Genomic DNA, 21,747 nt, shown 5'->3' with positions numbered 1-21,747 from the left:
ATTAAAATTTGATGTTTATAGCATCGTGAATTTCTTGCGATTTTTCCGTTGCAAAAGTATCGTTATTTCATTTCCAGTTACGATACGTTTGAATATTTTCAATTTTATTCTTTTTGGTTCAGATTTTAAATCACACGCTGTTAGAATAAATATTCTACCTTTATTTTGCAAATTTTTTTTCATCATCCGTGGCGCCATCTCTGCGAAAAACGCTCAAACTGCTCGCACATCGTTACCGACAGCGAAGTGAACCGCTTAAGACTACTAGCGCCATCTCTCGGAGAACGGTTGAAACTAGTCGAGCATTAGTTTCAGTACTTTCCGCAGAGATGGCGCTAGTAGTTTTAAGCGGTTCGCTTCGCTGTCGATAACGATGTGCGAGCAGTTTGAGCACTTTTCGAAGAGATGGCGATAGTAGTAGAGAAATGAAAATTTTGCTAAAACATTTAAATGAAACGATTTAATTTGAAAGCTAAGTCGTCTAATGGCAAACGAACAATACCAAAGCGTATAAAATTAGGAAATAAAATTGCTGACAACTGCTCGTAAAGTTTAGCGACGACTCTACGCATAGTATAATCCCCGTGTGTTCTCACAGTCGCGATTACGTTTAAGGTGAATCATCCTGTACATGGTATAGGAACGTGAAGAAAATATTGCGGCTAGACGAATGCAATATTTATGAAAAATTGTCCGGTGATTATAATTCCATTGCTCGGTATTGGGGATTTGAAACGCCACGCATCGATCGTATCGTGGTCGTTTAGTTGATACGTGTTCATTATTCGTGGAACAATTTACGGGAATACCGATCAGACGTAAAAGTAATTGTACACGTCGCGTCGTTGAATGATTAATCTTTTCCGTAATTGAAAACCTATAATGTTATGCGCACATGTGTTAGACGTACGTGTAAGAATCTGAACGAGTGTAGGAAAAATTAAGTATGGCGTTAATCCTATCAGCTGATATCGTCTGCTGGAACGACGAGTGTTAGTATGTAATAAGTGGTAAACGTAAAATATATATTCGGTTATTTTATGCCCGTACGCGAGGAACTAAAAGAGGTTGCGACTGTTCAAACTGTAACACCGTTCGTATTAATGACGCAATGATTAGTTTAGGGTTCGTAGTGGTGCGAATATTAGCTAGACAACAGCAATTGGATCGTGTGCGTCATTGACAGGTGGAATAAGAATAATATGGGGGAATAGATAGGATTGTTGTAGAAACGAATATTTTAAGCGGCAGGGCGGTGAAGGAATCTGCCGGACAACGAGCAGATTCGTTTGTGATGAGCGACTCCGAACAGCGGCAATTGCACGTGCCTTATCGAGAATATCACAGCCAGAACAATACCAACACATCTGCTTTGGTAGAAACTGATGCGCTGGTGGATCTCTCGATCGCAACCAACAATTGTTTACCAGCGAGCAACGAGTGTTCCGAGCTGATACCAGACGTTGAATTTGTTCCCAACCTGAGCAACGAACAAACCATAGCCATTGATTCCCCTGGGATTGACCGGGAGAGCCAGCCTCTCCTTGGTCGGTTGGAGCTCGAGGTCATCTACAATCGTTTCCCTGGTTTGTCGTACATATATATATATAATTACCCGTAGATTTTTACCCTGCCTTCCTCCTAATGGACGCATAGATCTCGTGTTGGTTACGTGTACGCATTATACTTTCCAGATGATCCGCAATTCTCTGAATTAGTATGGCAAGCTGAATTAGCGATAGATAATGGAATCTTCCCGGAAAGAATATATCAAGGTTCTAGCGGCAGTTACTTTGTAAAAAATCGTACAGGGGTAAGGTGGAATTTTTCCTTCTTAGAGATTATGATAGTTAAAATCTACTTGGCCAACTATATATTTTCCGTTACAGAAAGTAATAGGTGTTTTTAAGCCAAAAGATGAAGAACCATATGGAAGATTGAATCCGAAATGGACGAAATGGATGCACAAACTTTGTTGCCCTTGTTGCTTCGGGAGGAGTTGTTTGATTCCAAATCAGGGATACCTGAGCGAAGCAGGGGCGAGTTTAGTTGACCGTAAATTAGGTCTAGGCATAGTTCCAAATACTAGAGTAGTTAAACTTGTCAGTAAAACGTTTAACTACCCACGATTAGACCGTCAGAAAGCTCGTATGAAACAAGCCATTATGGACCAGTTTCCGACAGTGGGCTCGCATTTCAATCGTATTGGTTTGCCACCGAAAGTTGGTTCTTTCCAAGTTTTCGTAGACGGTTACAAGGATGCCGATTACTGGTTAAGACGATGGGAGAACGAACCCTTATCGCCGCGACTCAGCCGAGAGTTTCAACTTCAATTCGAGCGCTTAGTTATATTGGATTATATAATTAGAAATACTGACAGAGGTATTTAACTGTTGATGCATTAGTGAACAAAAAAAAATAGTTTTCATATTTCTCAAGTACAATTTGAAAAGATTGGGAATATTAACTCCAATACAAAGCTAATAGTAGCGTGGAATCTGTTTTATTTATTTATTTATTACGTTGACGTCTTTCTTTTCAAGGTAATGATAATTGGTTAATTAAGTACGATAACAGTAAGGGAAAAAACGGATCGGAACAGGGTGAAGTGAAAATAGCCGCAATAGATAATGGTTTAGCCTTTCCTTTTAAGCACCCCGATTCCTGGCGTGCCTATCCTTATCACTGGGCCTGGTTAAGTCAAGCTAAACAACCATTTAGCGATGTGACACGAGAGCTCGTGTTACCGCAACTTTCGGATCAAAATTTTGTACAAGATCTTTGCGACGATTTATATCACTTATTCAAAGTAAGTCTATATAGTAAGTATATCTGTACGCTCTCCTCTGATTAAAAGCAGCCGATCGATAGTGTGAAGCATTTATACTTGTAGCAAGACAAAGGTTTCGATCGACATCATTTTGATAAACAAATGAGCGTAATGCGTGGACAGATCTTAAACTTGCAACAAGCTTTAAAGGATGCCAAAAGCCCCGTGCAATTGGTTCAAATGCCTGCTGTGATCGTTGAAAAGTAATTCATTCATATAGATATGTATTTTCCACATATTATAACAACAGGTAATTATAGCAAACATGTAAAATGTAATCTTACCTCCGATATTTTACAGGGCCAAAGGAAACGGAGCACCAAGACTATTCTCGTTCTCTGATACGTTTACACAGCGCTTCCAGAATAAAAGTCCTTTCTTCTCTTGGTGTTAGAGAAACTCTTCTGATCGAATATTTGAGAAAACAACAATATCTCTGGCGTGTTGGCTGGAAATAACTATCCGGTGCATCATAGATATCGCATCTTTATTATTCGTTCTGTCTCTCTTAATTTTATTACGCATTGCTACCTCCTTTTTTCAATGCTAGTTTCTATTTCATAGCCCGTGTAGATTTATCGGAGATTACATTCAATTTACCTTATGTCTATACCAGTTTCTTTTAATTCGACTATACTGAAACAAATCATAGTATGATTATATTGTATACAGTAAATATATGTAATGTTAAAACAATGTTTTTCGATATGCTTCGTATGTGGAGATGTGAGAAAAACGGTTGACGAATGAAGGCAGTGTCTAACGACCACGTATAGAGACGACATTCCCTTTATAAATGAGATGCGAACAATCGTACGTAATCGCATTGCACGTTTTCGATGTCTTCCATGTACCAATGTCTCGAGGACACATCGACTTGCACGCATTCTTGCTTGACGCTGTCGAGAAGGAATATCTGTCGAATCGTAAAGTTTAACTGTGATCTAAAAATAGTAAAGAAGCATATTCTGGTTATTTAAAATGAAACATTCTTCGTATTCACATTATATTTTTAATCGATACATATAAAGAAATAAATTTTCTACAAGTAGCTAAGACAGAGATTCTTCTACCATAGTTTCTTCTACCATAGTAGCATAAATCACTTTGATCTGAACATTTTCACAAACACCCTTTATTCTAATTACGATGCATTATATCTAATCGATTTTATTATCGCCGGCCTTACTTTGTTTCTACGTTAAATAATGTCGACTTGATACCAACTTCCAAGTATGGCCCGCTAAATTTTCTGTTTCATGGAAACCACAAAATGTTACGTGGAGGTCGATGTTTGTTGCTACATCATTATTTATTTTATATCATCGTATTTTGTATATTGTGAATCTTTTGAGAAACTACGATTTATCAATAACAAATAACGTGCGTCTTTACTCTATTTTCATAAGAAAGAAACAGTTTTAAATATATACACATATGTATATATATCTCTGGAAATAATAATACCAAGTACACAATGGAAGTAGTGGAGATTACTACAAAGAAAATGAAACCTAAATTCCCACCTTCGACTCGGAAATCGTTAGAATGCCCGTGCAACGTTAAAGTAACGAGTCTACCAATTTTGTACCAAATTGTTACAACTTTTCAATGATAAAAGTGTATACCGGTAGTTATTGTTTCACCGCCATTCCCCAGTGTACCAAGAGATATGTACAACCGTTACGAGAAAAGTCGTTCGCTCCCGCAAGAGTGTACGAACCACCTTCGAAAATGCTTGAGACTGACACCACCTACCATTTGTCATACTTGAACGTGGATCACGCAGAGATGCAACGTAGCCGATCTCGACCCATCAGACCTACGCCTGCTCTCGTTAAATCTGACGCTCGATTTTGCGGTGAGACGACCAATCAATTGAGTTTCAAAGTTATCGGACAGATTCCTAAAACAAAGCCAATAATACCCAGCCAAAGGTAACAAGTTGAGAAAAACATCTCGAATAAAATCAAGAGAAACTCTTATCAGTTACGAGTTCTTTTTACTTTTTCTCTGTCAGGACGATGATCGGATCTGGCCGAATGGATTCCGTCACTACTGTTCGTCAGGATTACCCACGCAAACACGTGGAGAAGCCAGAGCTCATAGTGCCTTGCGGGAATATTCGTTTAAGTTCCGGCAAACTGGAAGCCAATACCACCACGAAATTTTCTTACGTCGATCCTGGTGCTACGGAGCCGACAGTCAACTTCAAACCGATATCAGTTTACTGTCCACCCAGCGAGCCAATTCCCCACGACACTACGCAGAAATTGAGCTATCAGCCTGTTCGCATCGAAGAAAGAGAAGCGTGTCCTTGGCAGCAGAAGCCAATCTATAAGTACATTAGAATAGAACATTTAAAGAGTGTAAATGGTTGTTCGTAAGTGTCTCGCTATGAAAACGTTTAAAGACCTCCGGATGTTGCGATGTGCAACAAGACAACATACTCGGAAAGTTTTTTGAGAAACGAGGAACTGTCCATGGAGAAACCTGTTCGACCGGCTGCTGCCACTGTATTTCCTTGCGGTGGTGAATTTCACGGCAACACCATTTACAAAGAAAGCTACTTGCAGTCTGCTGTACTCGAACGCGTAGAACCGATTATTCCTTGCAATGCTATCTCGAAACCGGATGGGAAAATATCGGCAGATACAACGAGCAAAGTATTCGTTTGATTAGCTTTGTAAATTATTATCATACGAAACCACTGTATCGTTTGCCATCGGTTATTCTACTTTTTAACGTTTCTTCATAATTGTCGCGCAGCTAAGTTATCAGCCGCAACAAAGCGAGAAACGTTCTCCGATATTACCTCGAAGCAGAAAGATGATCGCGGATGGACCAATGCGATCCGACACCACCAGTCGCTGCGATTTCGTCCAGAAAATAACGCTACGACCTGAGCTAGTTATCCCATGTGATAATCTTCGTAGCGCTGAAACTCCAATTGACGATAGAACCACTACGAAACTATCTTATGCGAAACCGGGTCCAGTAGAATGGGTCCAAAGTTTCAAGCCAGTCGCTCAATACTGCAGGTAGAGGAAAAATTTGTTAGTCACGTATATCTATACGGCAAAAACTATTGTGCAATGATCTTTTGAACGAAATATAACACGGTTTTCTCCCCTAAGATTACCGGATAAAGTGGAGTGCGACACCATAAATAAGTTGTCTTATCAGTCCTGGACTCCGTTACCCAAAGAAAGTATACCATGGGCGTCCAAAGGCAAATATCAACCACCTACAGATCCCATGTGCGCTGATACCATTTATCAAGCTAGTTACCCGCCACCTGGACATTACGAAGAGATCTGTGTAAGCGAAGATTGCGACTGCTTATCTCCATCGCGAGCAGGGGCTGCAAACACCGCGAATGGGAACAGTTGCGAGCTTTTCAACCAGGAAATTTGTGCGTGACTTGTTCATTCCTCTGCGAGCAATCGCAATTAGTATCTCTATCCTTTGTGTAACAGCGTTCGCAGGAGAGTATTTAGTTTGTCGAAATTTGTCGATTCGTGGAAATAACATTAAAATGAAATTAAAAGCTATTTTATTCGGTACGTGAATTCGGTACGAACACATCTTATTTTACACTTATATCGTAATTATTTGTATGTTTAAGAGTAAGATTAATAATAACGTATATCTTTTACAAACAGTAAAATTGTTTTCAATAGTAAAATAAACTCTAATCTTTGATAAAAGATCAATAGACAATATTAACGTACACCCGTTAGAAGTTCATTTTATCATTACATACATCCGTACGTACACACATACACACGTATGTACACGCAGATACACACGAACATGCATTCGTTCATGTATACATAGATATACGTACGTATATGAGTTCATACGTACGTATACATATACTATATATACATATATATATATGTATATATATTATATATAGTAAATATAATAAGGATAACGATGCATTCATTCCTATCCAAGATAAAGCTTAGCGTAGATCGATGTTTTACATACGCGTATGACAATTGATAGTTTTTTAATAAAGTACATAAACTTGTAGGGGAGGGAACGATCGTAAAAGAACGAATAATCATATCAATTTAAATCGGCAATAGAAACTTTTTACGCTTCGAATCCTAAGAGAGTTCTACCGAGACCTTTGTCTCGGTAATTCGTGTATATTTTATCCACCGCACCCAATATGTTTAATCACATTTGATAATAAAAGGAGATTTAAATGATATGAGAAATGGTGTTCTGATCGATGAGTGAGATAAAGGAAAAATACATACCAAAAATATATGTAACTAGCTAAAGAATTGTCTCAAAAAATATAACGACCATAAATTCTCTCGAAAATTGTAAGGCACGTATTTTTAGGTCACGCGAGTCACACAACTTTACACACTCTACATTAGCGTTGCACAAATCCCGTATCTCGTTTCACGATGCTACATACGCTTTTTGTCTATAAATTAAAAGCTCTGTTTTTCGTAATTTCACTATTTACATTGACTGCACGCGGAAATGATTGTCTGTATTCAACTGTGTTCTACGTATCATCGGTGATTCTACTGTCAGCCAACAAGATCCGATCAACATTCGCGCTTATCCTTCTCACCCTTATCAGATTTCCTTTCAAAGAATAATTAAAAGCTTTGGTAGATCGTACGGTGGTACGTCGTCGTCGAGACTTATTTAACAAAATGGCATAAAACTCATTTAACGTTACACCTGTAAAATAATTCTCATTACTTCCGAATCAACCGAAGCGTTTAAAAATGTGTGTGTACAAAAATGTTAAGACTGTAGAAAGTACAATGGTCGTGATGCTTTGTACCGTAATAATTTTTCCTTTCGAATAAGACTTAAGAAATGATTGAACGTATCGAGAGGCTACATGACCGTCAAACAGATATAAAACTAGTTGCGTCATGTCGCAAAACCTTGTAACGTCTATCATATTATTAAAACTTAAAGGCACCGATTATCAAAACGACAACGTTACTATATAAAAAGCGATTTCGGTTGTTCGTTTTGTAATTACACTAAATGACAATAGCTCTTAGATATATATTGCACATACCTAGTAAGCCTAATTAATAGGTAAACGAGATAATGTATTGCAAACGATGGGACCGTTTATGCAACCCTCCCCGTATGAAACAACAATTTAAGAAAAGAACCCCGGATTCGATCCGTTGAACGATCCGTATACGATTAAAAGAGTGTTTAAGACGAGAAAAACGAAGACGATTAATCGAGAACGTAGGTACAAGATACATATATCGCGCCTGACATACCTATTGCGGCTTAGTGTTGTACGATTGTATGAACTCGGAGAAGCTAAAGTGGTCCAAGTTGAGATTTTCGTCGATCGAAGGCAGCTCACCATGGCTCAACAGCTCCGCATAGTCCATGTCCGCATTTGTTCGCCCAACGCTTGACTGGCCAAGGCCCGGAGCATAGCTACCACAAATCAAAAACACAACCCCAATCACTGGCATAGTAGTGAACAACAGATTCGTACTAAATCCAAACATATCACATACGGTACGTAAACCGATTCGATTCAACTTTTTTTTATCTCTTTCTTTCATTAAACCCCCCCCCCCAATCTCTCTTCAACTTATCTGTTTTTGTTCGTTCAATTTGCCGTTTAGATCAGCAGAGAGAACGTCTATTCGTCTTGTCTCATCGAATCGTGTGACCGATTAGCCGGATAGCCGGTACAACACGGCAAAGGAAGTACATGTTATGTACGAACAACCACAAAGATCCCCCAACTCAATTGAAAATTGATCGGTCACTTCAGAATCATCCCCCAAATTACCTAATTCATTATAATTAATACACGTATCGTATGATTCTGTTCGGACGAATTGTTTAGGAAAATGTAGCGCCGTTGCGTTGCCACTAAAGCCACCAAATATTTTTGATTGCCAGTAGTAGAACTGTAACTATAAATCCATCGTGATTGGAGCTGCGTTTTTCTTTTTTTTTTTTTCGGGAGTAGCGTTTTTAAGCATTTAACTTTCCATTGTCGTGGTTGTACCGGCTTGCTCCAGGCCTATGCCTTCGATTTTTTCCAGATCTCGTTTTATGCATTACTTTGCACATGCGTAGACTCATCTTATGGTTCTGCTTGTTGAACAATTTATCAATACATATATATGCGTATACATATACAAATGTATATTTATACATGTACAATACAAAGTAACACCTTTTTTATATCTGACTTATTTGTGCCATGAATAAGCCGTTTCTCTCTCTATCTCTCTTTCTTTTTCTCAAAAAAAAAAAAAAAAAAAAAAAAAAAAAAAAAAAAAAAGAAAGAAAAAGAATATCTATGAAATTTGGCAGTACAAGAGGAACGTATATATGTATTATTGTTCTTTAATCCGTCTTTTCTATATGTTTGTTATTAGCGTGTTAATAACTTATAAAAAAAAAAGAAAAGAAAAGAAAAGAAATAGCCGAAAAGAGAGAAAAGCTTAAAAACAGGATTAACGGCAAAATTGCTCCACACTCGTCCAAAAGTCCTCGAATCGTCTATTTCATCCGTTGAACGGATTTTATTGTGATTTGCTTTACAAGCAACTTTATAAAATTTCAAATATTATCCAACTACTCTGCGACAGAGCGTTACGTACTTGGAATGAATGTAACAATCACAATTTATCAATCATTTCATTAAAAACATATTCACGTTCTGCTCCGTTCGTAAAATAAACTTCTCTAAGGAGGACTTCGGAGGTTCAGTAGCGACATTATTAAATCTATATAGAAATATTCTGATAATGTCACTTAATACTATATTACTTATGACTAAAAAATTATAATATCAAGACAGAGTGCTGGGTGACACAAACGTTATTTAAAATAAAATTAAATTAAATGGAAACAAAATATATATGCGTATAGAAGAAAATTAAATGAAACAATGTCAATAGACTAGTTATTTATAAGTATTGTATATGTTTCATGAAAATTATTTTTATGCACCCAGTATTCTTCAGCGTACAATATTCTTATGAATAAAAATCGCTTAATACCACTTAATATTACTTATACTTTCGTTTCATGATATAATAATAGTATAAAAATTGCAAAATTTCATAGGAAAATGTTTATAAAATGTTGAAGCTACTATATCACTGTAAACTATAGTATTTGCCAAACATTCGCAAAAGGAAAACATAAAAAAACAATACTGACATTCATCTGCACGAACAGAATATAAAAGACATGCAAAGTATTTGTCGATTATAGGAATGTCTCGTTTCTACTTGTTACGAATTCATTAGTGATCCGTTAATCTTTTTCTTTTTTTAATTGACGAAACTTTAAGTACCCGAGTGCGTTCGATACACTATTAGCCTTATAATATTGTACATTAAATAATTGTTGCAGTCACCGGATACGACATAACATGTTCTTAAGAATTGAGACTCACTCCTTACATATATTTGTTCAGAATATATCGTTGAAAAGTAAAAAAGAAAAAAAGATAATCTTTGCATATCTTGTACCGACATTTGTATAATAGCTTATGATAATAAAAATAAAAGATAAATGAAATGATTGATACATTAGACCCAGGGAACTGACCTGGAAGCCACCGATGGCGTATCGCGCGTTACAGACGGATCAGGACTGTGCGCTTGAAACATGGTGGATGGCGTCGCAGGATAACTACCACCGGGACCACTTTGACCGCTACTTCCTACACCAACTACGGAAGAATGGGACGGTGTTTGACCTCCTACACCTGGTCCACCCCAACCAGGCACGTGCGTTACCAACAACGGTTTCACATATCCATTCGTCGATGTAGATTGATTTTCTATGATAGAATATATCGCTCGAATCAATCAAAAATGTCAAATAAAGAAAATAAAAGTACCAGATAAAGATGAAGTGTTTACCCGAATACGGTGTGTAATACTTGGAAAATGCTTGATCTTTCGACAAATCTGGATAGAGGTAAAGTAAGTGTTGCAAATCGGATACACGATCAGCTAAACTACGAATCGCAAAATCTTTGCTGGTAAATGGTAGTAACATAAAAACTTCTGGTCTACAACTGTCAGACGTCTGATCTACAAGTCGTTTAGTACAAAATAATTTAACATTAGTCGGATATAAGATAAAATGACCGATGAATTTGGTATAAGACAACTAAAAATGTGTAGACTTACCACCAACCCAGGCGATAGTGACACCACCGAGTTCGGAGTCTGAGAAACGCATTAGGAAAGTTCCTGTCGCACAATTCGCCAACATTTCTTCCGCTTGTTTCTTTCTTACAAATCCTAATATGTAACCATCGATCCACGGACCTCTCAGATGCTCCCTGGTTAGTTTCATCACAGCGTAAAACCATTCCCAAAAGGTGAAATTTCTTTCTGGTAACGGTTCTTTGCAGAACTGTGACCAACTCAAGAGCAAACTAGAGTAATCTTGCCCACCCGTATTTCCCCCGCGAAACGCTTTTTCCGCAAGAAATCGCAAATTGTCTTCCGTTAACGAACGACCTGTCGCCGATCTAAACTTAACGTTCAACGCTTCAGCCACTTGACCCCATGGAACTTTATCGGGTACTGCGAATGGTACCCTTCCTGGTTCAGCAAACGCGTTATCCCAAGTAACTGTAGCCCACGCGTGTGGTTCTTGGTTTCCATGTACAATCACCACAACTGGTAAGCTTAATGTCCAAACCTGAAAGACCAATTCACCTCCTCCAACGCTAAATTGGGATTGGAAGAGAAGCGAAAATTTTTCATCCATCACAGATTCCGTTCCTTTCTTCTCTGCCCTTTTAATCTTTTTCAACTGCATGTTACGAAAGCTTACAGAAAGTTGTCTCGTTGCCTAGGGAATGAAATGATATTTTTTCGATTTTTTTATAGCAATATTATTAATTTAGGTTATTTTAATTGTTATTCCTTTTCACTTACTTGATGATATTCCATTGTCCCTGTATTATTTAAAATTTCACCACTAGCTTCTCCATTTTTCGCCATTTTATCACTTTTTAATAAGGCATTCGCTTGAACTTCGCTAATAATGCTAACTTTTACTTGAGGTGGAGTCATATGAACATTTAATTTGCCACCAACAAGTAAGCGTACCGTACTTGTGAAACGAGTATTAGTTTTCATTACTTGAGGCGGTTGCTTTTCTATAATAAACGTGCTGGTAACTAACGAACTAAGAAGTTGCGTAATTTGAGAATTTAACGTAGGAAGAATATCTTGCATTCCTGGTGGATCTAGCGCAAACTTTTGTTTTAAACGTTCTGCTTCTTTAATTTGTTGCCGATTGAGCCAAATTAATTCAGCTAAACTTTCGCACCACTCTTGAATAGAGTCTAAATTACTGTTAAATGGTGCACCATTCCCTGCCAACTGTTGGTCTCTCTTCCACCTATTAAAAATCATTTTAAGCTCAAAATATATACGATATTATTCAATGAGAAGATTATAATCAACCAAAATTTACCTAATAAGTTCATCGTCTAAGACTCTAGACTGCAAACTATTTAATTTGGTTATAGTATCTTTCAGCTTATCGGCTAATGACAACCGCAATTGCATTAAACCCGCTACTTTATGATTCAATAACTGTTCCTGTTGTTCCTTCTGTCTGCAATACCATTTTCATGTCTCAAATTAATACAAGTCTCTAGATATTCCCTTGTAATTGTTAACAGCATTTAATTACCGTCTAATTTTTTTTTCTAGATCCAAATTTTGCTGATTTTGTGGTTGTGTTGCAAGATGCTGTAGATGAGCATTCAACTTGGTACATTCGTGATAACTAATAGCAAATGCCTCTTGCTCCTGCTCCATTTTCCTTAAATCTTCTCCTGTTTCCTGTGTTCTACGTCTCAAAGACTCTACGTGTTGAGCTATTTCAGCGACTGCGTCGCTGATCAACCCTACTCGTCCTCCTGCCATACTCATCAAAGCGCCGCCTAAATTCTCCACTTGTGCTACTAACTTCATCTCTGTCCCTAAGCAATGTCTAATTATTCTAAACAGCGCCGCTGGATTATGAGTATACCTTTGCTATATTAGAACAACAAAAGGAAAATACAAATAAAATATGATTGTTAATAGGAATTAACAATTGTGATAATTATTGTAGTACTTGTATAGCTTACACGAAAATTTTTTGCAGCTTCCATTAATTTTAATTTCGTCAGAAACATATCGTCAGTGTTTAAAGAAGTTGCTTTAGTTTCCAATTCTTGTATCAGAGATCTAACAAGAGTAGCTATGTATTGTTCGTGCTGTGGATTGTCTGGTTCCACATCAGTCCTAGAATGAAAATATAGTTGCATTAAACAATCTAACAATCTAAATAGACTGATAAAGATATGTTACGATTAACTTACCACATTTTTTCCTCTATCCAAGAAGATAAAAAATGTCGAACCTCGATCGGAAAATGCTCCCCGTAAACTGAACGCACTTGTTGCAACGCATCCTGTGGTAATTGTTGCGCTTTTGCCCACAATGACATTTTGATATCAATTGTGAATCCTTTACCTAAGACATATATTTTCTAGTTTTATTATTATTATTATTTTTATGACAATTAATATCGACCATGTTAAAAGCATCAACATCCAAGTACAATAATATAACCACACACTAGCAATAGACTACAAGTTTCTATTATTCGTATTTAATTGATATTTAATATTATATATAAGTGTAGAAAAATATATCTATCAAAAGTTCCCGTGTTAATTCCTCTTGTTAATTACAGAGACGTGCAGCATAATAAAAGAGAAAGAAATGTTTGATAATATGATAAAGAAGCATACAATTGTCGGAAAATGAAGTATGCAAAATTGTAAGTTGATCAATATTATTTCGAAAAATAATTCTATACAGTTGCGATAAGGTAACGAAAATAATTTTACCGATGATGTGATCGTTTTAAGGAAATTTAACACATGGAACGCATCGCATGGAAGTTTGGAAAGAACGTGATGTATCAGAGTAACGCATAAATAGATAAAGCGGGAGGGGCAAAAGAGAGAGACATTCGCTATTAAGAATTGGTTGGCGCTCACCTGCTGCTAGTCCGAAGACACGCGCAACTAGGATTTCTGTTATACGATCCTGTTATCTGTCTTTTCCAGTCCGGCTGAATTTAACGAGAATCGTAACCTTTGTACCACACTTGAACTCGGTCTACCGCGCAATAATTATAAACGTAATGATTGCGAATACCGGTCGCACGCGCGAATCTCATCAATAACTTTCCCCCTTCTGCGTTACTCCTATCAGCGCGGACGACAACGGAGTGCCGCGAACGAACAATTCCGAGAATTTCTTACCGTAAATGGCGCGACACCGAGGGGAGAGGGTACGTCACGTGATCGAAGGCCAACCACGCTTGCGCATGGTTTTCCCAGGAACGTAAGAAGCACAAGGAAACATTCTATCTTGTTAAAAATATTCCATTATCTCAATCTCATTTTCTCTTCCAATTTATGCCAAAAGAAATATCTTTGTGCTATCTAAACCATCGGCAGACATAAAGAAAAATTTACATATTCAAATACAGTTTCGTATTAATAATTAAAATATATTATACTTTCGAGACATAATACAACAAATGTATATAGATAATACTTCTTAAATGTTTGTATAGCATAGAAAAAAATCTTGTTATATGTATAAAAATACTATTCGCATATAAATATATAATACTTCATACATGGTATAATACTCTTGTATTGTAAGTACGAATACTTTTGTATCAAACTGACTTTATTGTTTGAAGAATAACAGGTGGAAGTATAAGGCATACGGCACCGGTGAGGTATGTTGCCTTGCTGCCGATACACCAAAAAGCTGAAATAAAAGTATCTACCTCAATGTAAATCACGCAATTAACTGATTTTATATTTTACCCTTACCCGAAGAAGCTACAACGGGTCCGCAAGCTCGTGCTAGTGCTCCAAGAGAACGAAAGACACCCGTGATTGCACCTTTTTGATTGTCAGGACCTATACGTGTTACAAGGGTCATCATACAAGTAACAACCATAGCTGTAGCTACAATACAAAATATTTTTGTTCAAGATAAATGTTTGATAGATATTTCGTACGCTTTATGCACGTATAATAATACACTCACAAATTGCAAACAAAAGTAATCCAACAGACAATGTAAAAATATCATTTGCAAAACCTATACAAATAAATGCTGGAATAATCAACCACAAACCCTAAAATATTTACAGAAATATAATACAGTCAAAGTAAAATGGGATAAAAAAAATTGGATTTCTAAATTTCCTAAATATTTACCAATTCGGCAACAGATTTTGTTTCATTGGACGGAATTGTCCTTACCCAGCTTCCTTGCAAAATTGCCATAACCAATCCAATTCCCAAAAACATCCAGCCTTGTTGCATGCTTGTAAATTCAAATAAATAATGAGTTAAGAAAGTAATGGTAAATTCCAAGCCACTATACACGAATAAATATACGAAATATGCATAACCCAGTGTTTCTAAGCTTTTTTTGTCTGAAATTATATACATACACACACATATATATATATTTTATATAATGAATTTTTTATTCATTTCTACGTGAATTTATAATACACTAATTTATAGTAATTTCACCTTGCAAACTTAGACCAGACACTCCATTAAAATGAAATAGATCTATAGGATTAATGTAAGTAAGTATTCCAGATACACTGGATACAAGGTTTTTCGTCCTGCTTTTTACTGGTAAGGATTCCTTTAAATTACAAATAATGAAAAACAAATCGCTTGCTGCCAAAAAAAGAGCGAATGTAGCAGGTACTATGTACCAAGATCCTTGTCTATTATCGGTAGAAGCCCATGCAAAAAATGCACCTATCATCGGACCTGCTACAAAACCTATAGAAAAAGCTATGCCAACAAGTGCCTGAAAATATGTAAGATGTCCATTTCCTCTTTAAATTCATTAATTTTTATAAGTTTATTTTAACATAATTTACCATTGCTTTTCCCCTCGTTTTTGGAGAGGTGACGTCACTGATAATAGCCATTGATAAATTAATATTTCCTTTACTAATACCTCCGACAAATCTTGCTAATACAAATATAGCAAAATTACAAGAAAGTGCCCATAACAGATAAGATAATGCAATTCCTGTTAAACAAAATATCATCATTGGTTTTCTTCCATATATATCTGATAATGCTCCTATTATCGGAGAACCCAAAAATTGCAGAAATGAATACATAGATCCGAGAAAACCTGTGAATCAAAGGACATATTAATATCATAATGTTCTCGTGTACAACTGAACTTAAATAGAAAAATCTGACTAACCTCCATAAAGCACTGTACTTATTTTATCGGGAGCATTAAAAAATTTCCTTGCACTTTGTATGTAATACAAAATTTTAAAATACAAGCCTTGATCGTCTTCTATTTCTTTATAATAATCTAATAAAGCCGGTAACAATGGTAATATCATAGTAAATGCCAAGAGATCCAAAAGTAAAGAAATAAATACCACTAGGATGGTATTATCTTTTATTTTAGTCATAATCAATTTTGATTAGTTACAGACCGCAGAGAAAGAATTATTTTATATAAAAATCATGAAATAATACTTTGACTTAATGTAATGGACCATTACCACTCAAGACTCTAGAGTATCATCTCAATTGTTAAGGTCCTGTGTAACTGGTAATTAAATAATTTCGCATTGACATTTTAGGTAATCAATTTTGTACTATTAATTGATAATGAAAACGTGAAACGTGGCTTAACCGATAAGCGTGTGATACTTTCTATTTGTGCCATAGCATAAGCACTCTGTAGAACTAATTCCAACAAGTGAAAGGGTTTGACCTACTTTCATCGAACATCATTTCGATAATCCTTTACCGACGGTTTGTACAATCAATAAGAAAGAAATCTGTTTTATTATTGGACCAAAACATCAGCGTGAAGAAACTTTTCCTTGTTACGGGTTTTCCGTGTGTTATCTGAAATAGATTATGCTTGAATCATGTTCGCAAAATCAGTTATGAAGAAGCCATTTGTAAAAGGTAGTACTTAGAATATTTTTCTGGAAAAAAATTATCGCATATAATGTTTCTTTCTCGTAACATTCAAGATATTAACTATCACGATAATTTCGAACCGTTTGAAATACCTTTGAGTCCCTGATGTTACTATAAGAATATTAGTGAAATATATGAATAATGTGAATAATAAAATAGTAAAACATGTTCCATTTGTAATATATCGTATTCGTTAAGTCATGGTTAATCAGTGGATTGTTTCTATTTGTCAGTGAAGCGAAAAATAGCACAAACAGGCGCACCCAGAAACATTATGTATGTTCAACTTCCGGTTGTTGCAGACGACATAAAGTATTCGTATACACGAACACGTTTGAATTCGACCACGGATTCACTTCCTCGACGGGCACAAAGATCTTTTCAAACCCGTCCCAAAGTGTAACGTCGCTCGAAACGACCGTTTGTTAGCACGTAGCACTTTACCACATGTATCTGTATGTATATCTACAGGTAATTTTTTCCCTAATACACACTAACATCAAAACACGCAATGCTACATAACAGATAATAAATGTAAGTAACACAAATATATCTATGTTCCTGTATAGAAATTGCTACTTTAAGTACGCATCATCAACGCCAGTAATTACATTAATTACGTTAAATACGGGCACGTTTATAGTGGCATGAGAAAGTGGTCATCAAACGCAAAATAGTTAAAAACAGATTTGTCCACAATTTTTGCGTCCATAGACTTACTAAACACGTGGACATTTAAAAATTGCGAATCGAACGTGACAATAATACGGTATCCTTTTTCCTTGTTATCGCTGATTCTACTAACACACATGTCGTATCACGGTGTAATGGGAAAATTTTTGGAATAGCTCCGTACTATGTATAGAACAGGTGGTCTGGAAAGCAGCAGTGTTATATCGTGGTTAAAATTTAAGCAAGGGATTCAACGCTTACCATCTGGGCCCTGTGGTGTGAAACACATGCGGCACATCGATGCCATTCTCCGGCATGTGACGATGTACTTGGAAACTTCTCCTTGTTTAAAGATAAGACAGTGAAAACGATTGTTTATTGCAAACGTAGCTCCTTTTTTCTAAATCGAAAGGATTCGTTTTTTGATACAGGTAACAGTATGAGATTTCAAGTAGCTAATAATGCGTAGCTTGCTATCAGTGGATTCAAATACAGCAATCTAACGACAATAAATTTTCTGTTAACATTCCTTTGACCTTTACAACGACCAGCACGAGGATGAATTTCGAAAAAGATCTATGCGAAGCAGCGATTGCTATCGCGTTAGTTCGTTTCAACAAGGGCAGGTATGCAAAGGAACAAAAGAGCTGAACTTAAAATCCCATGGGGATGTTCGTAAGGAGTGAAGAAAGAAGGAAGGAACTGAGGCACGGAGACGAGCAGATGGAAAAATCCGTCAATAAAGGAAATCGACAATTTTCTAAGGAGCATAGCTGTCGTAAATGTACAGTGAAAATTCTCCAAACAATGAGAACAAAGAAAATTTTCGGGTACCGCACAGTGGCGGTCTTCCACGTACCTACCGGCTGTGCGGCAGGCTGAATCGTGTGCTACGCACCTTAGAAAACCCTGCTGCTCCCGTAAGTCCTGTATAGGTATTATGAACTAGGTGTACGAGGACCTTTCGAAATCAGACAGGCATCGTATATGGCGTAAACACGAGTAGACCCTCTCTCTCACGGATTGTAAATCCTCGTTCTGGACGGTATTAAAGGGAAGATGACGGTCCGTCAACCCCCAATACAACGAGAAGACGCGTTTGCTGGAAGCTATATTGAAAACGGGATTCGAATGCTGCGATGTCGCAGTTCGAGGGGTGAGAAAAAAGAAACCAACTGAAATGAACGAAGGACATAGGTAGATAGGAGGGGGAAGAGGGAAGAATGAAGAGCGAGGGGCAGGGGGACAGCGAATGTTCGGACAAAAATAAGGAAGGAAAGGGAGAAGGAAAGAACTAGCGAAAAAAGGATAGAACAACACGGTAGAAATAAGGAGAACAGAGGAGTACCGTATGCGTTCGACCCGTGTACATCTATATAGAGTGTATAGTACCGACGTAGGAATAAGGATATGTAAGCGCGCGTGCCCGCGCAACCGACAGCAGATGCGCTCGCAGCGGCAGCTGTCCTCCTACAAGTGGTTCTCAATCATCCTCTGTTTTCAATTCTTTCTTCTATCGCGTATATCAACGCGTGTCAATGTCAACATGAGAATAACATTAACGTAACGTCTCATTCGAAAACTGACGACAATTCGATCGAGCAATTCTGTGTCAAATTCAAAATGTGAAATCAATCGCGCCCTGCATTTTCTATAAGAAGTATTGCCACTTGATTTGCGGATTCTTTTTTACTTTATTTCGACACATTTGCATAATAGAATCTATGCGCTGATTAATCTGTGAATGTGATTCAGTTTTCCCATGAAAGAATATGTAACAACTATCTTCAACAATTTATCAAAACTTAAAATATTTACCATTTATTTATATCGCTGTTCTAGTGTCAGGAGAACTTAACGGTCTATTTATGAATATTTGTTTCAGGTTCTACATAGTACAGAACAAAGTGTCCTGTCAACAAATAGGGATAACGAACCACCAATAGTCGTTGCAAATCGCACGCGTTCATCACGCGATCGATTATTCGTAACGTTTTGAACGCCAAACTGTAACGTAAATTTCACTTTCAAAACAAATGTGTGCGCACAAAAGGTATCGTCTTGTGGAATGATAATTAAATTTTTGTTAACTTGTAATGAACTTTTGGCGTGAACTGAAGATAATTTTGAAACGATATTTCCAGAATGAATCCAAAAAGTGTCACTGCATAAATTGTAATAGCCTTACCATTGTAAGATTTGGCTGACTCTTTTCTCTTCCATGGGATACCTACCTGACAAAGAGGTGGAAGAACAAGAAGAGCGGTATACGTCACATACTTGACAGGCGGAGCAAAATTCAGGACAGCTGATACAATTTTGGCGGGCTTTACCGGTAGATCTGCGCCGCAAAGCGGTACAAGAAGAGAGACGAAGAAGGAGTATGATACAGAAAGAAAGGACAGCCACGCGAATGAAAAGGAGAAAGAGATGGGTTATGAGAATGGTCGGCGAGGAGGGTAGGAGAGATGGAAGAGAAAAGAAAGGGAGAAAGGGAAAGAGACAGAGAGTGTAAGAGAAGAAAAGGGGAGGAAGTTGAAAGAATCGAAGGTAGAAGTTGACGGAGAAAGACAGAGAGAGTACAGGACGACCAGAAAAAAAGGGAGGTCTCAAAGTTGGTTGTTGCTGGTGTTCCTGCTTCGTTGCTGTTAAATAAGAATAAGCCCCCACCATTGGCCCTAAGGGGCACCTATATAGCTGGGAGCTTTCATGTACTTGGGACCCAAAAGGAATAAAGGGAGGAGACACCTGGTCATAGGCAGCAGTTTGTCGAGAACTCTCTACGCGGGATGTTGTTGCGTCTTCCGCGCTTTTCGATCTTCCGTTGATCGTTTGATAGTTTGATTTTGCGAAGCGCAAGCCCACCAAAAGTTTTCAAAGTTCGCCTCGATATTGTCGCCGTAATCTTCATTTATAGTCATCGTCGCGTCATAAAACGTATCGAGACACTCTTTACCTTGTCGATTGTGTTGTGCAAGTGAATTAAAGATTCGAATCGCTAGATTTCCTGCGATTTTACGGTGTTTACACATCGCACTTTCCAGCTAGGTAAAATACACGAATCGGGACGCGACAAAACGGACCGGGACGAGATGTATCGGAACGTGGCGAGGGGAAAGGAAGAGAAGGAAGAATATACCGTGGCGTGGGATACTAACAATCGACAAAAACGTTGTTTGCTTTGATTTGAGGGTTAGAGTGTACATCGGTAACGTGTTTTCGTCGAAACGTGCATTCGTTACAATACTTTTGTGATGATCACGGAAGTGAGAATCACGGAATAAATTCTTGCATGTTTGTTTTCTTTGATATCGTATTTAAAATTGTAGATTAGATCGGTAAATGTGCGTCGTAGGTATGTGCGTGAAAATTAATTAACAAAATTATAAGAACTACTATTAATCGGTATCCCAAGGTATGTGTACCTATAAAACAGTAGTGGGATCGAATTCGTGTATAAAGTAATACTAGCACACGACATATCGGAATTCGATTAAAAAACAAAAACAAAAAGAAAAGAAAAGACAGCAAAGTATGTTCGATTGTATCATATTCTCTTCGATTTGGAAACTTCAAACTGTTCAAAGACTAAATCGAAGAGAAATTGCGTGGAGATACTCGCGTTCGCGGGAAAGGAAACTTCTCGGATGCACGTGTTCACGCGAATTAGATCCGAGATTCAAATGTTTGTGCGCCGGTTATATAAAATTTATGTAATCTCCTGTAAATCGGAACTGTTTCTCTCTTACATGTAAAAGCTTCTTTATTATAATTAGTCTTCATCACGGATATAATTTGACTTGACACAAGAGGAGGACCCATCAATCTTGCATGGAAGATAGGCCGAGATTTGTGACAATGTTTCGTGGTGATATAATCTTCAATATTGCACTCGTCCCGGCCTATCGGAATGCATTGTATTGCATCGTGAATGACAGAGAAGACGAATGACGATCGAACATCGGCAGGACAAAAACGAGGAAAGAAGAAACTAGGAGAAGGCTTTTTCCAAGTTATTTTGATTGAATTTGTTGAGGATGCCGGCAGGTTGGGATGTGGGCATTATTTGTTGCAAAATTATATCAAATTGCACTCGTCCCGGCCTATCGGAATGCATTGTATTCCATAGTAAAAGGCAGCAGGTGAATAACGATCG

At 37.3% G+C, this 21,747-nt stretch overlaps 4 protein-coding genes across 8 annotated transcripts; 2 read left to right on the top strand and 2 right to left on the bottom strand.

Moving 5' to 3' along the window:
* The first annotated feature begins 1,099 nt into the window (after positions 1-1,099).
* Pi4kiialpha (phosphatidylinositol 4-kinase II alpha) lies at positions 1,100-13,625 on the top strand. 2 transcript variants are annotated; one of them, XM_076903189.1, is made up of 7 exons: positions 1,100-1,586; positions 1,695-1,813; positions 1,890-2,382; positions 2,544-2,809; positions 2,894-3,033; positions 3,131-3,223; positions 13,614-13,625. In XM_076903189.1, coding segments are annotated over exons 1-7 (1,404 nt in total). In that variant the 5' UTR covers positions 1,100-1,294; the 3' UTR covers positions 13,615-13,625. The 2 variants fall into 2 exon arrangements, with proteins under 2 accessions (XP_076759304.1, XP_076759302.1); XM_076903187.1 differs by lacking the exon at positions 13,614-13,625 and having other exon boundaries at positions 3,131-3,886.
* LOC143428379 (uncharacterized) lies at positions 4,440-6,271 on the top strand. Its single transcript, XM_076903186.1, has 5 exons — positions 4,440-4,767; positions 4,851-5,171; positions 5,244-5,496; positions 5,600-5,871; positions 5,968-6,271. Exons 1-5 carry the CDS (start codon positions 4,442-4,444, stop codon positions 6,251-6,253), a joined length of 1,458 nt encoding a protein of 485 aa, XP_076759301.1. The 5' UTR covers positions 4,440-4,441; the 3' UTR covers positions 6,254-6,271.
* Positions 6,370-14,149, bottom strand: Stat92e (Signal transducer and transcription activator Stat92E). Of its 2 annotated transcripts, XM_076903184.1 has the most exons (11): positions 13,905-14,149; positions 13,218-13,371; positions 12,984-13,140; positions 12,542-12,888; positions 12,320-12,463; positions 11,776-12,244; positions 11,017-11,689; positions 10,744-10,917; positions 10,427-10,661; positions 8,116-8,281; positions 6,370-7,546 (listed from the first exon to the last, which is right to left on the bottom strand). In XM_076903184.1, the coding sequence occupies exons 2-10, from the start codon at positions 13,343-13,345 to the stop codon at positions 8,116-8,118; spliced, it is 2,493 nt and encodes an 830-aa protein (XP_076759299.1). In that variant the 5' UTR covers positions 13,346-13,371; positions 13,905-14,149; the 3' UTR covers positions 6,370-7,546. The 2 variants fall into 2 exon arrangements, with proteins under 2 accessions (XP_076759299.1, XP_076759298.1); XM_076903183.1 differs by lacking the exons at positions 6,370-7,546; positions 13,905-14,149 and adding an exon at positions 13,752-13,815 and having other exon boundaries at positions 7,777-8,281.
* Positions 14,150-14,558: 409 nt separating this feature from the next.
* On the bottom strand, positions 14,559-17,319 carry Rtet (major facilitator superfamily domain-containing protein rtet). 3 transcript variants are annotated; one of them, XM_076903278.1, is made up of 9 exons: positions 17,183-17,319; positions 16,709-16,841; positions 16,177-16,293; positions 15,839-16,101; positions 15,474-15,765; positions 15,150-15,370; positions 14,977-15,067; positions 14,757-14,894; positions 14,559-14,691 (listed from the first exon to the last, which is right to left on the bottom strand). In XM_076903278.1, exons 2-9 carry the CDS (start codon positions 16,722-16,724, stop codon positions 14,597-14,599), a joined length of 1,233 nt encoding a protein of 410 aa, XP_076759393.1. In that variant the 5' UTR covers positions 16,725-16,841; positions 17,183-17,319; the 3' UTR covers positions 14,559-14,596. The 3 variants fall into 3 exon arrangements, with proteins under 3 accessions (XP_076759393.1, XP_076759394.1, XP_076759391.1); XM_076903279.1 differs by lacking the exon at positions 16,177-16,293 and having other exon boundaries at positions 17,183-17,318; XM_076903276.1 differs by lacking the exons at positions 16,709-16,841; positions 17,183-17,319 and having other exon boundaries at positions 16,177-16,471.
* Positions 17,320-21,747: the final 4,428 nt, after the last annotated feature.

This window comes from Xylocopa sonorina, chromosome 10, assembly GCF_050948175.1.
Source record: "Xylocopa sonorina isolate GNS202 chromosome 10, iyXylSono1_principal, whole genome shotgun sequence".
Classification (NCBI taxonomy): Eukaryota; Metazoa; Arthropoda; class Insecta; order Hymenoptera; family Apidae; genus Xylocopa; species Xylocopa sonorina.
This window is presented reverse-complemented; position numbering and strand designations above follow the sequence as displayed.

What these genes read in the sequence shown, in the direction of transcription:
- Rtet (XM_076903276.1), bottom strand. Translation starts at nt 16,396, where the DNA reads ATGACTAAAATAAAAGATAATACCATCCTAGTGGTATTTATTTCTTTA. An exon ending in GTCTGGTCTAAGTTTGCAAG is followed by an intron (nt 15,371 to 15,473) that starts GTGAAATTACTA and finishes ATATAATTTCAG; the next exon opens with ACAAAAAAAGCTTAGAAACA. An exon ending in ACCCGTTGTAGCTTCTTCGG is followed by an intron (nt 14,692 to 14,756) that starts GTAAGGGTAAAA and finishes CTTTTATTTCAG; the next exon opens with CTTTTTGGTGTATCGGCAGC.
- Pi4kiialpha (XM_076903189.1), top strand. Translation starts at nt 1,295, where the DNA reads ATGAGCGACTCCGAACAGCGGCAATTGCACGTGCCTTATCGAGAATAT. An exon ending in AATTAGAAATACTGACAGAG is followed by an intron (nt 2,383 to 2,543) that starts GTATTTAACTGT and finishes TTTCTTTTCAAG; the next exon opens with GTAATGATAATTGGTTAATT. An exon ending in ATTTATATCACTTATTCAAA is followed by an intron (nt 2,810 to 2,893) that starts GTAAGTCTATAT and finishes TTATACTTGTAG; the next exon opens with CAAGACAAAGGTTTCGATCG.
- LOC143428379 (XM_076903186.1), top strand. Translation starts at nt 4,442, where the DNA reads ATGATAAAAGTGTATACCGGTAGTTATTGTTTCACCGCCATTCCCCAG. An exon ending in CCAATAATACCCAGCCAAAG is followed by an intron (nt 4,768 to 4,850) that starts GTAACAAGTTGA and finishes TTTCTCTGTCAG; the next exon opens with GACGATGATCGGATCTGGCC. An exon ending in CCAGTCGCTCAATACTGCAG is followed by an intron (nt 5,872 to 5,967) that starts GTAGAGGAAAAA and finishes TTCTCCCCTAAG; the next exon opens with ATTACCGGATAAAGTGGAGT.
- Stat92e (XM_076903184.1), bottom strand. Translation starts at nt 13,345, where the DNA reads ATGTCATTGTGGGCAAAAGCGCAACAATTACCACAGGATGCGTTGCAA. An exon ending in TTAGACGATGAACTTATTAG is followed by an intron (nt 12,245 to 12,319) that starts GTAAATTTTGGT and finishes GATTTTTAATAG; the next exon opens with GTGGAAGAGAGACCAACAGT. An exon ending in CACTATCGCCTGGGTTGGTG is followed by an intron (nt 10,918 to 11,016) that starts GTAAGTCTACAC and finishes AACGACTTGTAG; the next exon opens with ATCAGACGTCTGACAGTTGT.